The sequence below is a fragment of the Sesamum indicum genome, linkage group LG4 (genome assembly GCF_000512975.1).
Source record: "Sesamum indicum cultivar Zhongzhi No. 13 linkage group LG4, S_indicum_v1.0, whole genome shotgun sequence".
Classification (NCBI taxonomy): domain Eukaryota; kingdom Viridiplantae; phylum Streptophyta; class Magnoliopsida; order Lamiales; family Pedaliaceae; genus Sesamum; species Sesamum indicum.
In genome coordinates this window covers 9,721,874-9,739,595 of record NC_026148.1, presented here as the reverse complement: position 1 = coordinate 9,739,595, position 17,722 = coordinate 9,721,874, and the positions used below count along the sequence as shown (strand labels likewise).

General features: G+C 39.9%; 4 protein-coding genes across 7 annotated transcripts in view; 1 reads left to right on the top strand and 3 right to left on the bottom strand.

Annotated features, from left to right (window-relative positions):
- Positions 1-4,722, top strand: part of LOC105160446 — a 6,189-nt gene extending 1,467 nt beyond the window's left edge. For both annotated transcript variants that reach the window (XM_011077817.2, XM_011077818.2), the window contains exons 3-6: positions 271-583; positions 673-1,969; positions 2,097-2,991; positions 3,134-4,722. In XM_011077817.2, the coding sequence (XP_011076119.1) occupies positions 401-583; positions 673-1,969; positions 2,097-2,991; positions 3,134-4,310 (3,552 nt within the window). In that variant the 5' untranslated portion in view covers positions 271-400 and the 3' untranslated portion in view covers positions 4,311-4,722. The remainder of the gene's footprint in view (positions 1-270; positions 584-672; positions 1,970-2,096; positions 2,992-3,133) is intronic.
- LOC110011863 (ferric reduction oxidase 2-like) lies at positions 4,310-7,780 on the bottom strand. 2 transcript variants are annotated; one of them, XM_020693272.1, is made up of 8 exons: positions 7,548-7,780; positions 7,356-7,455; positions 7,073-7,267; positions 6,735-6,969; positions 6,317-6,644; positions 5,967-6,210; positions 5,174-5,883; positions 4,310-5,088 (listed from the first exon to the last, which is right to left on the bottom strand). In XM_020693272.1, the coding sequence occupies exons 1-8, from the start codon at positions 7,738-7,740 to the stop codon at positions 4,949-4,951; spliced, it is 2,145 nt and encodes a 714-aa protein (XP_020548931.1). In that variant the 5' UTR covers positions 7,741-7,780; the 3' UTR covers positions 4,310-4,948. The 2 variants fall into 2 exon arrangements, with proteins under 2 accessions (XP_020548931.1, XP_020548930.1); XM_020693271.1 differs by having other exon boundaries at positions 6,317-6,969.
- LOC105160697 (ferric reduction oxidase 4) lies at positions 10,727-14,120 on the bottom strand. Its single transcript, XM_020693273.1, has 8 exons — positions 13,773-14,120; positions 13,601-13,694; positions 13,342-13,521; positions 13,005-13,242; positions 12,545-12,872; positions 12,229-12,466; positions 11,382-12,088; positions 10,727-11,265 (listed from the first exon to the last, which is right to left on the bottom strand). The coding sequence occupies exons 1-8, from the start codon at positions 13,921-13,923 to the stop codon at positions 11,126-11,128; spliced, it is 2,076 nt and encodes a 691-aa protein (XP_020548932.1). The 5' UTR covers positions 13,924-14,120; the 3' UTR covers positions 10,727-11,125.
- The window catches only part of LOC105160445 (uncharacterized membrane protein YjcL), a 3,462-nt gene continuing 1,117 nt past the window's right edge, over positions 15,378-17,722 (bottom strand). The window contains exons 3-6 of one of the 2 annotated variants that reach the window (XM_011077815.2): positions 16,754-16,864; positions 16,431-16,586; positions 15,992-16,230; positions 15,378-15,793 (exon numbers count right to left, since the gene is read on the bottom strand). In XM_011077815.2, coding sequence (XP_011076117.1) covers positions 15,470-15,793; positions 15,992-16,230; positions 16,431-16,586; positions 16,754-16,864 — 830 coding nt within the window. In that variant the 3' untranslated portion in view covers positions 15,378-15,469. The remainder of the gene's footprint in view (positions 15,794-15,991; positions 16,231-16,430; positions 16,587-16,753; positions 16,865-17,722) is intronic. The other variant, XM_020693593.1, reaches the window with a different exon arrangement.

The window sequence follows — 17,722 nt, the reverse complement described above, 5'->3', positions numbered from 1 at the left end:
GTAATTGTTTGATGTAATTTGTTTTTATTTTGACTTATAACACTGTCCTTAATTTAGGGTATTTTCAAGGTTGGCAACACTGTGAAGTGAAATATTATGAACCTCTCATGACATCTCATAAGTGAATATCTGCAGTTGCTTTATGATTAGTATTTGATGTGCCGTGATTAGCATAGAACATTTAGGAGACATCATAGCATGGATCAGATTTTACGTTCTTATGTCTATATTTCCTGATCTAGTTCTTTTTTTGTTTCCTTTTCCTGTCAGACTCGCTTGTGCAGTTGATCGAAGACAGTGGTATACAACTTTGGGGTTAAATTGGAAAAAGAAATAAGGTTGTGAAGAAAACCTTTGGTTGTGGATTCTTTGTTGATGGGATAGAGCCCATACCTGCAAAATGCTTAGCAGTGTGGGTCTTGAAGTTATGAACTCCAGCAATCCAGAGTTAAATTGGAATACAGTGACGAAAGGAAGGCGCTCCAGGAAGTCGATAGCTAGAAGCTTGAATGGTGTTGCAAAAGTAAGCAATTCTGCTAGCCCGAAAAGGGTTGGAGATTTTTCTGGCTCTGATTCTGACAAGGTATGTTGTAAGCTATTTATTATCGTTGCTATTTATTTATTCAAGTCAACACTTCAACAACTACCGGTTCCTATCTGTTGATATGGCAGTTTGGTGAAGCTGTTCTTGGACAATCAACTTCTGGTAAGTCAGAGAGTGTTCCAATCAAGAAAAGAAGACATTTACTTCAAACTCCATTACCTCACTCTTGGACTCCCTCCTTGCGCCGCCAAGGTTCTCTCTCGCCACGAACTCGTTCTTCTTCACCATTTTCTGAAGACCAAGAGCAACTTCCATATCGTAATTGCTCCTCAGGTCAGAGGATCTCCAACTGGCAATTAAGAGGAGTTGATGGGTCGACAAAAGTTAGATTTGGTGGAGGGTTTGATAACATCTTCCTGTGTGACCGAACAGGACATGGATATACTGATGCTGGGGACTTCTCTGGTATTGAACTTCTGGCAGCTGCTGCTAGCATGGATGATGATGCCGATAATGCTAAGGAAGACGTTCTTGTTGCAGGAGATTCTTTAATGCCAAGAGACCCAGATGCCTCCTCTTCAGCTGCATATTATAAACTAGGTTTACATGGTAATGAATCTCAGAACTCCTTGAGTAATGCAACAGTGGGTGGAGGTAATACTGGCTGCCCTGTAGCCTTGAACAACTCTGCTGCTGGTTTGCATAGCACGTCTGGAAGCCCAGAAGAGGGGACAATGCCAAAGGTAAACAGACAGCATTGGGATTTAAACACCCTGATGGATGCTTGGGATGAGCCGTATGATAATTCAAATGCTGGAAATACCTTAAAGGATGTTGATGATATGCATATGGAAGAGAGGCAGAAGGTTCCTGGGAATCATATACTTTCTAATTCAGATGGCACCGAAGATGAGTCGTCAAACCTGAAAATAGAAGAAAATAAGTCTACAACAGTTTCGCCAGATAGAACCAGCAGCAAGCTGCCCGCCCTTGAGGAACATTTATTGGAACCACCAAATAGTTCTAATTCCAAAGCTGCTGAAGAGATGTTTGATCCGAAGGGAAATGCTGTTGAGAGGAACCCAGATCAAGTTTTAAGCTGTGATGCTCATAAGCAGGCTTCGAATCAAGTTATAAGCACAGATGCTATTCATGATAGTTCTCCTTTTGCTAAGCAGTGTTGCTCCTCTGGCATGACTTCTGTAGAAAATATCAGCACTCTGTCGAGACCTGTTGCTATAACACAGGATGAAGATTGTTCCAGTAATGTTAGCGAATGTGAGAGAACTACAGCTTTTGATATGATTCAGACAGTGGCTCAAGATGTTGCCACGAATGATGTACCAGCCAGTGACCTATCTGAATCTGTGAGCAACGTCCAGCGTCAAAACACTAAAGATTTTCAGAACGCCTCTGAACTGCATGGTATTATGATTTTTTTGAAGGAGAGTATTAACAATGTCACCTAGGGAGATGTTGAATATTCTTTTGTAGTTTAGATGTACTGAATTGCTTTATTCTCAATCCTAATATGTTACTATTCTTGCTGCAGGCACTTTTACTCAAGACGGTCAGTCTGTCCTAATTGATGATTCAAAGAGTCAGAACAGCGGAACTTTTGCCTCTCGTTCTGCAAGAGCTGATTGTCAGGGGAATGTACAACCGTCTGAACTTGTTGTCAAGCAGGAGGATAATATCCTTCCTGATGAAGGATCAAAGGGGATTGCAATGGAAGACTCGTGCAAGAGTAGTAGTGCTGGAGCACAATGTGATGACCCCACAACTTCTGTTGGAAAGATTAGTTCGGCTATTGAGGCCCAACATGAGTCTGATCTTTCTCAGGATAACCACTTTCACATGGTTGATGGAGATGACTTGGCTAGGTTCCAGGAAGGGTATGATTCTCCATACGAGGATGGGGAGTTGAGGGGTTCATTTTTGTATTCTTGGGAGGATAATGAGTTGGAAAATGAGTGTGTCGACTATGAATCTGATGGAAGAAACGGAGATGGTTCTGATGCTGCTGATTACCCTGGGTCCGAGATTATTGAAGGTTGTTCTGGGGGTTCTGATGGCACTCAAAGGAGAAGTTTGTTGGCGAAAAGATTGCCAGAAGGCACAGGGATTAAGAGTGTTCCTAGTAAAGATTCTGTGAGGAGACATTTTGTGAAAGATGACTCTGAAAATAACGAGATAGCAGGAAGGGGATCGAATGCAGGTTCTGGTACTACAGTTGAGCAGGCAGTGGGAATGGTTATCGAGGAAAATGATGATGGCATCAATAGGAGACAGCTGACGGACCGAAGAGAAGCAGTTGATTTTAAAGTAACACAAATGGACGACTATGCATCAAAGACTGGCAGGGGAAAGCTTCAATCTCGTATTGAAGGACGGTCATCTATGGATGCAACTGATGAGAAGGATCTTCTCTTTGTAGAGCAATGCAGGTATAAAAAATTTTCTATGAATGTGTGCTATTAGTAGGCATCTTATGTTTATACCCATGCAGTTTAATGTTTCGTTTTGGTTAGTAGTCTATTTGAAACTCTATTTAGTTCATATTGTATTAATTAATGTTGTATGTTTTAGGTCACGTCGCCTCGGCGGTTCATATTCTCGGACTGAAAGGGATACGAGTCCTGACAAACACTTGGGTAGATATAGATCAACCACTCATGGTGAAAGAGATGGGGTTCATCACTGGACATCATGGGGTTCAAGAAGGCGATTTGCCCCAAGTTATGAGGGAGCGGAGGGTCGTAGCCACACCAGGCCAAGAGGTATAGCTGGTGATTCTGCAGATAAGATTGGTGGATTCGGCTATAATGATCCGAGGCAAACTGCTAGTTATTTGTCAAAAGGCTTGCATAGGCCCCTTGTGAGGAGATCACCAGTGGACAGGGATGGTTATTTTGTTGTGCGGAGAAGAGTGCCCCCAACACGAGGAGTCAGCAACTATAGAAGCAGGGGACATTATTCACAACGTGCGGGTAGAGATTTGGGAGAAGATTTTGACCCTCTCCCTGATGATGCTGGAGCATCTGTTCGCTTGCCACGTTATCTATCGAGGAGAGAACGCAGCTTTTCTCCAGGTTCTGGTAGAAGTGCTCATATGCCGTTACCCCGCAGGAGATCTCGTTCAAGATCCAGAACACGTTCCCCCAGGGCATGGCATTCCCACAGGGAACGCTTCTTGGGTACTAGAAGGCACAGCAGGTCTCCAGATTTCAGGTCTGACACGAGGGTGGAGAGAGTGAGGATTCCCTTTTCAAAACCTACTTTTGCATCCGATTTTGGAGAGGGTTACATATCCCCATCAAGAGGTCACTTCTCCCCACAACGGAACAGTCGATGGGTTGATGATCGAACTTTTGCAGATAACCATTTAAGGCGCAGGAGATCTCCGATGAGAGTTTTTAGGCGCACCCAGAGGTTTGATAGTGTTGGTTCTTCTGGACGATTGAAGTCAGATGAATACTTTAGACCCATGATTCGTCCTGGAAGATTCTCTTTCATGGCCAATGGTGGTAGAGAATGCAAATTAGAATCCAATTACGATGATAGAAGGCGTGATGACAGTAGTGAGGTGATGCATCGAGGACTGCATTCCGATGAAGGTGGAAATGTGAGGCGTTTCCGGCATACAGCAGCAGATGATTTTGAGACGAGCAACTTGAATAATGATGATGATGTCCGAGTTACTGACCCAAGGGATGTGCCTCAGACTCAGGGTGATAGGGAAGATAAGAGAGCATATAAGATCTGATTGACTGTGGTGGTGTCTGGTAGAAGGTAGATTATGAGGAGCATCAACAAAGAAGAGACTGAGCATGGCTTTTGTGCTCTTTTCTTCTTGGGTTGGTGGCTGGTCTTAGGTAGGAATTCTATACCAGTTGATGAACTTTTTTTTTCCCGTTTTTCAACCAAGTAGTTGTCGTCTAAGGTTAATTTTTCTGATTATTTTTATTGGTTCAATATTTTGGGAAGAGGCTGCGTTTGGCGGCCGTGTTGTTTTTGTTCCCCTTTGGTCGTTTTTATTGTATATCCTTGGAAGAAAAGGCCGTTGGTGCAATGCCTTGAGAGTTAAAAGCTCTTTTGCCTTGGCAAGGCCGTGTTTTTGTGGCAACTTGCATCTGGATCTCGGAGTTCAATGCAGTAAAATCTTTGTGATTGTGTAATATCTGCGTCCTGTATCTCAGTGATGCAGACGACGTGTGTGCGCGCCATTATATGATGATTGACTCTATCTCTCACCAATAAGGCAATCTTGTCAAAGGATTTTTCATTCGATATTAAGCATATTTGCGAGGGCTTCTAAAGTTTCAAGTATGACACAAAATCTGCTGAAAATTGAAGAACCTGCTATTCCAAATACAGTTATCTCTTGCTTTCGTACTCCAAAATTTACCAGTTAAAGCTGAAAGATCTATAATGCAGGTTTTTGGTAAGATCAGATGAACATATTCCAGCTACATCTTCCCTCATCTTCTTCGGCCCGCTGACTAACACACCAACATTGGATTCGCTGTTCTCAGATAGTATTTCTGCACCATAAAACCACACGTTCCCGTTGACTCTGTAATGCAGATATCAGTTCACAAAAAAATTTCAAACCAAAAAGAAACTTACTCTGCAGATTGGGCCTTCTGCCATAATGTACGGTAGTAACTTGCTTGAAAGACCTGTGCGTAATGCTTTCTAGTTCTGTTTCAACATTGTAACGCCATGATTCTGGCACTGGACATGACATGGGAGTTGGGCTATCAGAATCTTGAATCTGTCTCGTGTCCCTCATGTTCTGTTTCTTGTTCCAAATGAAAGCTAGAGTGGCAGCAATCACCACAGACACACACAAGAATACTGTATTGATCATTGATCTTGCAGCGTATGGATATATCATGTTGGTGTTATGATCGACGGGGTAGATGTAGTAATGGTTAAGCAGCCCAATTAGAAGGAGGAAAATGATGAAAGATGCTGAGATAACAGCTCCAAGCCAGAGCCAGCTGTTTGAGCCTAAAACTGCAGACACTGGCCTATCTACTACACTTGGCTTTAACCATATGCTCTGGGTCAGTTTCTGGCTGTCTGTCGAGGGATTTCTGTCTCTAGTGACGTAAGCTTGGATTTGCAGCTGCAGATGGGAAATGTCATGAGAAGTCCCTGACAATGGAAGAAGAAGATCTAGCATCGTGAGATCTGCAGATTTCTTGAAAACAGCGACAAGAAGGATTCTTGGAGTCTTTTTCTTTGTGCTTGCAAGAAAAATGAGTTCCCTGATGATGGATATAAAAGGAGTGATGCCGCTCCCACCACTCACCAGCACTAGCATTTCATGCCTGCACGAATAGGACATCGATCCTGGTTTAGTTTAGAGAAAAATGTGGATGTGAGGTTACTTTCTTCTTTCATAAACTCGAACCTTAAAAATGAGGTTGATGTAGGTGAGTAGGGTCCTTCTACAGAGATATCGAGACGATCTGTTGGTGTTGGAGACGAAAGCTTCTCGTAAAGCTTCTGAGACCAGCTCCCTTCACTTTTGATGACAATGCTGAGTTGATCTGGATCTATGTTATTATTCGAGGTGACTGTGAATGGATGCCATTGTAGCTTGGATATGCTTTTCATGTTGATGAACATAATGCTTGATGGATTGTAAGTTAGTTCTGGCAGCAAAATAGATATAAAAATGAGCAGAGTATGATTCTTGAAAATCGAAATACCAGTTTTTGTTGTGGTCTACTAGATTACATGGATATCAATGTAACATACTTGGATCCTTGGAGAAGTTGAGTTCCATAGCCTGGCAAGGCAAAACACGGGCGGAGATCAAGCGGATCCGTTGCTGGGATTGTAAGAATCTTAGAAAACGGTCGATCAAGAAAAGGTAGAATCCAGGGAGCATGATGCAAGAATAAGAGAAGCCCACATGTAAAACAAAGAAAAGAATAGAAACAATGTACAGATGATGCGTGTAGAAGAAGAGCTCAAACAGTTTTCTCCTGACAACAGACAAGCTCGTGATCCACATGGCTAGCCCTGACAGCAAAGCTACTTCTCCAGCCGCATTTGAAATTCCAACTTTACTCCATTTCAGCATCTGCAGGTTTACAAAAGCATTGCTGAATTTGATCCTTCTATGTGGAACAAGTTCAAATTTGTGACTTTGCAGTGGGAGAATATGATATACCTCCAACATCTGATGTGTGTTAGCCCAAAAAATAATGTAACATAGACCATGTGCAGTGAATAAGGTCAAAACAGTATGGCCAAGCCAAATGTGATACTTAACGGTGGACTCCGACGTAAGTCCTACCAGGCGCAAGATTGGAGATCCTCGAGTCACTGGGAAGAAGAGGAAAGACAAACAGAGGTTGCCAACAAGGCCTAGCAGGAGAGCTACACTGTCTAGCTTTACTTCCCACCTGCTTATCTCAAGATTTTCAGCATCATAAGCCTTATATCAAGAACTAACGTTCTCAGACAAATGCCAACTAGTAATCAGATTTCAAGAAAATATCATCTTACACAAGCTCGCCCATCTTCGATGCAGACTGTCTAGTGATATTCTTGAACATACTGTGGACATAGGCTGAGACAGACCAGACTAACAGTACAACAAACATTACTAAGCAGGATAGTTCCGTCCAGGAGACAATGCCAAGAGGGCCCCTCAAGAGTACGGGTTGTCGCCATGTGACAAAACGTCGATCCCTTGGAGTTCTGCCAACAGAGTAGAAAATTGTGGTTGATTGCTATTTGACACGTTTACGGATGATAATCAGCTCATATCATTGGTATGTTTACTCACCTGTTCTCACTGTCATCAGTGTACTTCTCCAGATGGAGACATAGACATCCCAATGTAGCAATAAGTAGGATAGGGGAAGAGTAGATAAGAATATATGCGCCTGTATGTGTAGCCAGAGGATGTAATGAGTGAAAACAGATGCTTGATCATTGAACTGTCCTACTGACTACTTTGGAACATGAGAAATCAAACCTTGTTCTCCAAAGTATGTCGAATCTGCCTTTTTATGGATATCAGGCAACCAGTGCAGCCAGAATACATTTGTGGGCATCATTATCCATATCATAATGTACCCCAGAAAAATCACCAAAATCAGCAGCTTTATTGTAATTTGAATACTCTTAATTTGTTCATGAGGCCATCCTTTTATTTGAACCAAATCCATGATCTTCAAACAATGTTTTCTGTGGAAATGTTTTAGTTGCAAAGACTATGTACCAAGAAGACGCTTATATACAAAAACATGTTATGATTTACATGGACTACAAAAGAACAGCAGAAATGTCTTAACATATGGTCTGAATATGGGACTGACTTTTTAACTTCTAGTGAGTGTATATACAACTTATAGATCAGGATGGTAGTCAAAACAAGAGTAACGTATCGTGCAGCATAATCTCCGTCATTGCATTTGAGGAAACTATCTGTGTCTTAGTGTGTATATTATCTGATAAAAAACAGTTCAAGATTAATGATACTGCATGTGTCTTTTTCTAACATCAAACTATTGCTTTTTTGGTTACCCCAATTATTTAACTCTTCAGTCTTCTCAGAGCAACATTTGTATATTACATTCTGCCATAAGACTCATTAAAAATTTTATTCTGTGCCTCAAAGTTCTAAAGAAACATAGGAATAAGATAACAGCAATCCTCCAGGACCATTGTTGTGTACTTGTTAAATAAATATTCCATTTGACATCTGTCTTAAGCTAATATTTATTATGTTGGTTAAATAACTCCAGGCACACGGCAGTAATAAATTTATCTTATTTCAGGCAGAATAACAAACGAAGAGGCAGAAAATGAGAAACAGAAGTCAAAACTTCACATGGTGATATGATGCACTCAATCAGATTGAAGAAGCTTCAAACGCATCTCAACAAATACATTTGATCGAATATACAATAAGCATTAGCACTTGTACAAGTTGACTCGACTTTTACATGGGGTTCCAAGATATTCAAATCAATGAAAGTTGTAAATAAGGATCACGCATTTGTTTCTCAATATCAGCTTTTTGAAGATTTAACTGAAGGCGGAGTTGAATCCAAAGACTGTGAGTTTTGAAGCAGAAAATAACAAGGAGAGAGGATCATTGAGAACAATCAGGCACGTGATCAGTGGCTGAAAAAGAATGAAAACAAATACAGAAACGCCAGGTTTTTGGCCAAACCAGATGCACATATTTGAGCAACCTCATGCTGCATGCTTCTGGGGCCGCAAACCAGAACTCCAACATCTGATTCTTTGCAATCAAACAGTATCCCTGGCATTGTATAGCGCATAACACCCGCATTTATTCCAGTATCCCTTTATAGGTTCACTAAGTTAAACTCTTGCCATGTTTTTATTCAGAAGAGAAATACATAAACAATACAAAACACTTGCTCTTTAGATCAGGTTGTGCACCAAAATGCACGATTGTGGATTGAACAAGAGATTGAGTAGGAAGACTCTCAAGTTCTCTATATGAACCGCATAACCAGGAAGAAGGTGATGTTGTTGGCGTCGGCAGATCAACATTCTGAAGTTGCTTCCTGTCAGCGGAAAATTTTCTCTTTTGCCATAGGAAAATGGCACTAGTTGCTATCAAGACACAGGCACATACAAGGAACATTTCCCTAAGAATTTTGAAGCTGTAATGGTAATTCTCTCCCCTGCGTTCCACGGGATATATGTGGTAACGAGTTACAAAGCCCAAAAGTATTAGAAACATGACAAAGGAGGATGAGATTATTGCACCAAGCCATAGCCAGCTATTTTTGCCAAGAACTTCAGATATGGGTGAATCTGATGGACTTGGAAACGGAAGCAAGAGATCTAGCATAGTGAGATCAGTTGTGTTCTTGATGTGAGGCCAACCAGAGGTAGGACTGATGATCCTCGAGTCACAGGGAAAAACAGGATGCCCAGCATGTGTGTCCGGTGTACGAAACCCTGAGGGATACACTACGAAACTTCTCTTGCCCCCCTTCAGAAGTGAACGAAGGCAGATGTTGTGGTAACAGTCCTTCAAGAAAATCAAGAAGCTTACAAACAAAAACTTTTCACAGTTTTTTATACGTACGCTGTAGCATTAGGCGTTTCCATATAAAGTTTCTGAAAGCTGACATACAAGTAATTTGCTAGGGACCAGAGCAAAAGTGCTAGAAACTTGGTCGAACAAGATAAGAACTTCAATTGTTATGGTTGAAATAAAGTATTCCTCAAAATCCTTTCAATCTTCGAGCAAGATAAGAACTTCAATTGTTATGATTGAAAAATAAGGTATTCCTCAAAATCCTGATACAAGAGGGACCAAAGATTGATTAATTTAAACAATCATGCTATGATCTTTGCATCAAACAATATTTCAGGATTGTGGAGAATGTTCAAACTAAAAAAACGATTCCCTTAAGAACAAAGAAGACATGAGAGCATATCACACACAATGCAGTACTAGCTCATCTCCAGCTACAGTTTTTACTGTTTTTTTCCTTCCGTTTTGCTCCGTAAGGGTCAATTTTCTCGTCACCAGATCATGCTTTCAGCTTCTTCTCGTACAAATAAGTTGCGATTTATCATGTAAATTTGAAACTATTTACTTAAAAAAAAAAAGAAAAAAGAAGAAAGGAAAGAGAGGAAAGGCAATTCCATATCTATACCAGAGATAGTACTGATATTGATATAGAAGTACCTTGCCAAGTACAATTGACTTTGAGTTCTTCAACTCATGGTAGTACATATTGGCCAGTTCATCACTGGTCAAGTAAATGTACTTTAATACTCCCTATCAATATATTGAATCTTGAAATATACATCAAGTCAAAGGAAATTATACTTCATTCCATTTCAGGCGCAAGATTGGAGATCCTCAAGGTTACTGGAACGAAGAAGAAAGACAAACAATTGCCAGCAAGGCTTAGAAGGAGAACTATACTGTCTAGCTTAACTTCCCACCTGTTTATCTCAAGATTTTCAGCATCATATGCCTTATATTACAAGAAATATCACTTGACCAACGTTGCGGTACTGTAGATGCCACTTCGTAAAATACTTGAGCCGTTTCTTTATTAGAGTTTTGCCTTCTCTGTTATGTTAAGATTAAGATTGAGTAGGCCCGAGGCAACAGCTAATATTTATTATGCAGTATTCTTGGTGAAATAACTTCATGCATGCGGCATTGATCATACAAAATCTGAAAACAGAAATCAAAACTTCAAATGGGGTGGTATGCTACATTCAAACACATTTAAGAGCTCCATATTATCAGGCAAAATACTCTCGTCGAATATGTCAAAAACATTAACACTTGTACAAGTTGACTTAGTTTTTACAAGGGTCTCTAAAAAGTTCAAACCATGGGATTTCATAAACAAAGCAAACATTAACCTATTTCTCAATATCAACATTTTGAGGATTTAAATGAGGGTAGGTTGGATTTTAGGTCATTGAAAGAAAGAGTCTTCTTCAGGAGCGATGAACTTGATTGACAATCCGACATGTAATCAGCAGCTGAATGGAATCAAAATAAATACAGAAATACCATATTTTCCACTATTACTTGCATCACCAGTTGAAGCTGATGGACTCGAAATACAGGTTTTTGGCCAAACCAGATGCACATATTTTTGCAACTTCATGCCGCATGCTTTTGGGGCCGCAAACTAGAACTCCAACATCTGATTCTTTGCGATCAAACAGTATCCCTGCCATTGTATAACACACAAGACATGTATTTTAGTCCAGTATCACGTTATAGGTTCACGATGCTAAGCTTTCGTTTTCTCCCTAAGAGAAAAAGTAAACACAACAAACCACTTACTCTTTAAATCAGGTCGTGCACCAAAATGCACATTTGTGGATTGAACAAGAGACTGAGTAGGAAGGCTCTCAAGTTCTCTATCGGAACCACATAACCAGGAAGAAGGTGACATTGTTGGTGTTGGCAGATCAACATTCTGAATTTGCTTCCCCTCAGCAGTGATTTTTCTCTTTTGCCACAGGAAAATGGCACTAGTTGCTATAAAGACAGAGGCACATACAAGAAACATGTCCCAGAGAATTTTGAAACTGTAATGGTAATTCTCTCCCCTGAGTTCCACGGGATATATATGGTAACGAGTTACAAAGCCCAAAAGTATCAAAAACATGACAAAGGAAGATGAAATTATTGCACCGAGCCATAACCAGCTGTTTTTGCCAAGAGCTTCTGATATGGGTGAATCTGATGGATTTGGCTTGAACAGTTTTTTTTCGATTTGCTTCTTCGCATTCTCAAGTGGCCTTTCGTGTTCTTGAGTAATGTAAGCTTCTATCTGCAGTTGTAACTTGGAAATATTGAAAGGAGCGCCTGACAATGGAAGCAAGAGATCCAACATGGTCAGGTCGGCAGTGTTCTTGAAGGCTGCGATGAGGAGGACTTTTGGAACCTTCCCGTTGGATTCTGTACTTCTGAAAATGATTTCCCGGATAATGGAGATGAAAGGAGTAATCCCACTTCCTCCACTGATCATCACTAAGGCCTCGTGGCTGAAAAAGTTGAAACTTTGTGAACATGATGACGTTAAGCTAAAAGTGTAGCTGAATGTTCAGATGCTTGGCTAATAAAAGAATAGAGGAACTTCAGATGCTACTTACTAGATGCTAGACCTCAATTAGTAAGGTGTTACCTTAGAAAATGAGACGATGCAGGTCCATAAGGTCCTTCAGTTGATACTTCAAGATGATCCAGAGAAGAAGAAAGTTGTTTGTAGAGTTTCTGGGTCCAACTTCCCTGACTTTTGATTACAACACTGAGCTTATCTGTCTCCAAGTTACTGCTGGAAGTTATCGTAAATGGATGCCACTGTAATTTGCATATTCTTGGAACATGCACAAACAATATACTTGTGGGATTATAAGACAACTCTGTAAGGAAAAGTTGGTTGCAATTAGAAGAATAGTTCAATGAAAACAGTTCCTCGTATGAGAGCGTCATATACTCACCTGGATTCTTGGCGAAGGTTAGTTCCATGCTGCCATTAGGTAAAAGGTGTGCTGAAACTAGTCTGGTCCTTCGTCTTGATTGCAGAAATCGTAGGTATCGATCAATAAGGAAAAGAAATATTCCAGGAAGAATCATGCAAAGGTAGGCCACTCCAACATGAAGCATGTAGAAGAAGACATAGAGAATGTATAGATGGTGAGTATAAAAGAAAACTTCAAACAGTTTTCTCCTAACACGATCAAAGCTCGTCATCCACATCCCTAATGACAGCACAAATGCGATCACTCCAGCTACATTAGATAGATAAGTACTGCTCCATTGAAGCATCTGCATTAACAATTACATCAAAATTTTATCGGAAATTCTCCTTAGACTGGATGCAGCATATCTTAATTCAGAAAAACAAATCAACAAGATCTATCTACACATGTGCATAAACACGAGTTTAAAACTACATACGAGGTACATTTGATCGGTCATTGCCCACCAATAGATAATGAATCCAATGCTATGGGCAGCAAATAGGACAGTTGAAACATGCCCAAGCCAGATATGATACTTGATGCTAGATTCTGATGTGAGGCCAACCAGAGGCAGGATTGACGATCCTCGGGTCACCGGGAAAAAAAGGAATGCCCAGCATGTGTTTCCAATGTACCCAAGCCTCAGGGATACACTACGAAACTTTGCTTGCCACCTTCAGAAAAGGAAAGAAAGGGCAAATATTTTAGTAACAGTAAAGAAAATGAAGAAGCTCATTATACAGATAAAACTTTTAACAGTTTCCGATGCATACACTTTTTCATTCGCTGTGTGCATATGGAGGTGGCCAAAGCTTACATACAAGTAATTTGCAAGGGACCAGATTAGAAGTGCTATAAACATGGCAGCAAATGTGAGCTCCACGGCATTGACTATTCCCAGTGGAGCCATTACCATTGCTGGACGTCTCAGGAAACGATAATAGCTCTTACTACTGCAAAAAGTTTCAAGTGGCAATTTTTAAGTTGGTATAGGGTGGTTGGAGGGAAGAAGTAATCAAGCGATGGGCAAACCTATCAGAGTTTGATTTCTTTTGGAGATGTAGATAAACACATCCCAAAGCGGCAATGAGCATAAGTGGAAAGCTAAATAAAAGAAGATTACTCCCTGTAAAGCGTAGCAAAAACATGGGAAGGTCAGAAAAGTTTCAAAACATAAACCAGCAAATCTATACAAGAACCTTACCTTGTTCCCTGAAGTATGTGGAGTTGAGTTTTTCATTCAATTTGGGAGTCCATGAATTCTTGTATGTTTTTGTAGGCAGCATAACCCATATAAACATATACCCCACAAACACCAAAAGGAAGAAAATCTGCCATGCTCCACGAACTTTCATTTTCACTCTTCTGATGCAGTGGCTGCAATGATCAATTTCTTCCTCCGAAGTTCACAGCTTCACTGATCAAGTTTTCTTGGCTGGTACATGTACTAAATTAAGGCATTCCATGTATATATATATAGGGAGATGCAATAACCTTATACGCCATCATACGTCAAATCAAAGAAAAGGCGTGGTTCATGCACAAATAGTAGGATATCTGTACTGAAGTTCATTTTGCAGGCTTCTAATTAAACTCGAAACAAGTGGGTTAATATTGTCATTTGTTGTACATACAAAAGTCCAAAGCTCACATGTTATTCAACTGTTAGTATAGTGAAAAACGACATGGCCCATATTCTTCTTACCTGAATATTTTACAAACTTAACATTGAATTAATGCACATGCTTTCGCTCGTTTACTATCAAATCATCCGCTTATTTAGGTACAAGCTGGTGAGCATTGTTAAAGACCTCTATACATTATTCTGGGTGAAACTAAAGCATTCCTCAAAATCTTGATATAAGAGTAGTGATCAGAGATTGATCTCAACTAATTATTTCATCTATCAGTTTAAACAATCATGCTAAATCTTTGCATCAAACAAGATTTCACAATTGCAGAGACTATCCCAAATTGTAAAAACAATCCCCTTAAGAACAAGGAAGAGATGAAAGCATAGCACACACAATGCACTACAAGCTCATCTTCCAGCTTCATTTTTACTGTTCTTTTCCTCCCTTTTGCTTCATAAGCCTCAATTTTCTTGTCAACGGATCACTTTCTTCAAGGTTCTTCTCATACAAAAAATTATCATGTAATTTTTTAAGCCATGTCAAAAGGAAAAAACGGATAAGCGATGCAATTCCTGCTCCGTACGGAAGCAGTACTGCTACTGCAACAAAAGTACCATGCAAGTACATTGACTTTCTGTTCTTCAACTCATGGTAGTACATTTTGGCTAATTCATCAACTGATTAAGGAATATACTTTATTCTCCCTGTCGATATACAAATCTTGAGTTATGCATCATGTTCAAGGCAATTATTTAGAAGAAAGGAACAAATTGTAAATCTAATCAGTAGTCGCGCATTGACGTAACATAAAGGGAGGCTTAACCATCCCAAATTGTATAAATAAACATGCTTGGGAGCATAATCTGTTGCAATTTATTGTTACAAATCAGTATGTATTAAAATTTCTCAGTTGACAGCATCATCTCTGTGTTGACTTTTTTGTTGCCTCATCAAGAGATGCTCATTTCTTATACCTGCTTCCACAATAACTATTTAGAAGATGAACCCAGTTATCAAGAGGTATATTGACACTGAAAAAAGAACAAAAAGACGACACAACACACACAGAATTTAGCTTGGAGAGAAATTCCTGATCACAAAATTATACAGGAAATAGCCATGGATAATCTGCTCATGAGACGGGATCTGAAATTCTCTTGAAGTGAAGAATTAGAAGAAAATTAGACAGAGATTGCCTGTTGATGAAACGAATGAAAGCATTTCATGATTAATAGCCAAATATTTGCGTACATGGATGTTGGTCTTATTACATGTATCTAAGAACTAGCATTCCAAATCCGATGCCCAGAAATGTTGCAATTGATATTCCAAATATCCCTACAAGAATGCCGGGCACAACTAGGGTGCCCCATCCTTTTGCTGTGGCCATTCCACCAGCTGTTGTTGGACCTCCAATGTTAGCATTTGATGCCAGTAGTATTAGTTTCTGATCAATCTGAAATAACTTTCCTAGTCCAAGTATCACAGCAAGATGAACAGTCACTTGAATAAAGGCAAACAAGAAAATGCCCGGTGCTGTGTTGATCACGCTCCACAGGTTCCCACTAGCGCCCAGGACAGAAAAAAAAACCTGTTTGGGAGAGAATCAACAAGTTATCTAGTACCCTGGAAAGTAACCAATTAGTACTCAGCAAGGTTTATGAGATAAATCAGCTACTAACCGATAAAGAGTGTAGATAAAAAGTCACATAGTTTTAACTATATTAAGGAACAGTTTGAGATATTGGTAGAATGTCTTGTATTAGCATGAAGTTTGTAAAGTAGAAACCTGCATTAGTACTATAGCGAAAGCATCACCAGCAGGTGCCAGGTGGCGGAAGTAACTCGGAAGCAAAGTTGCTAAAAATACCACAATTGCTGTAACAGCAGGAAGTTCACCTCCTTGGATTCCAAGAGAATTGGAGAGAGAAGTGCCAACTTTGCAGACAGCAAAGGAAACAGCAAGTGCTGTAGCCATTTGGAGTACAGAAAGTTTGCTTTCGTTGGTTACTTGACCTGAAGAATCAGCTACATAGATTGAACAGAAGCTTAGTCCCATGAAGTTTCTTACAAGTATGACCAAAGTAGAACAGTACTTGTGTTTTGTGCAGAAAACAGAGTAGATATACTAATATTTTGTACATATAACTGGGGAAGTCCGAGGAACTAGTAGCTGATGGATGTCAGGTACCAAAACTTTTGACCTTGGGTTTCCTAATGGTACATACCATTAGTTGGTTTCGCAGCCTCTGCAGGTATTTTGGAGGCTAACGCAAACAAGAGAAGAAAATATACAGCACATATGACGTTGTCTGCTGCTACACCAGCAGCAATAACTGATGGAGAAACACCAAGTGCCTCAGATATAGCAACATAATTGATTGCTGCATGAACCAGAAATGAACTGCCGTTACATGAATGAAGAGGAGAAACATTTATTGGACAAACAAATATGTGAATAAGGGACAATAGAAGAGAAAGCTAACACGTATTAGAATGAGACTTTTGACAGCAAGACTGACATTGTAATATTTTTCCCAAAATTACTTACCTCCTCCAATATAACTACCCATTAGAGCAGCAGCTATTTTCCAGTTGTCCTGACCAAGGGACCGCATGGGCACGATGAGAAACGCCACTGTTGTCCCAACAACTGTTGCTACTGAAACATCAATGGTGAAGGAAGGAAAAATGTCCAGTCTGTTAGCACTTTGTCAAGACATATCATATCTGGATCAGAAGAGTTCAAGTATAAAGCATAGATCAATAGTGAAAGAAGTGCTCAATCGACAAATATAATGCCACAATTTCATGTGCATAGAGAGCAAGGAAAAGAGTCTACTTTCACTTAAACAGCGAAAGTATGTCGGCCAAAAGTATGTTGTGGGTATAAATTTGAGTGCTGACACTAGATACTGACAACAGTCTTATTGCTCCCAAAGTCCGTTCAATAACCAAAATGCACTCATACAACAACAAGGAATTTCTTCCTGTAAGGCGATAAAGTCGCCAACTTGAAAGACAGCTGAACAAAGAAACTTACAAGTATTAATTTGAATAGTATGTCATTATCTGCACCATCAACATGAAATGATTCCAAGTAAAGTGCCACCCAAATCTACATGCCTAGCCTGCTGATTGCCCCTCCTACACGAAATTACAGACGCTATGTCAGGTAACTCAGATTATGTGAAGTTCCTTTTGAAATACATTTGACGGATCAAAAGAATAACCTGTTCTTTTGGTAACTCAGACTACGTAAACTACAAGAAGAGAAAACAGTTTCTACCCTTTATTCCACATTCATTCACACACAAAATATCTTGATCGACAAGGGTTTATCCTCGACCAAACAGGGAACCAGACCTGTTGTGCATTTAAGAACCTACCTCTAATTTTTCTTTTTACCAACAAGCTCCCAGCTCACATGCAATACATTTTACAGTGTTTTGATCTTTGAATAAGTTCACAAAATCGGCAACAGGTATGGCTCAGATATATCGAAAAGGGTCTAAAGTAT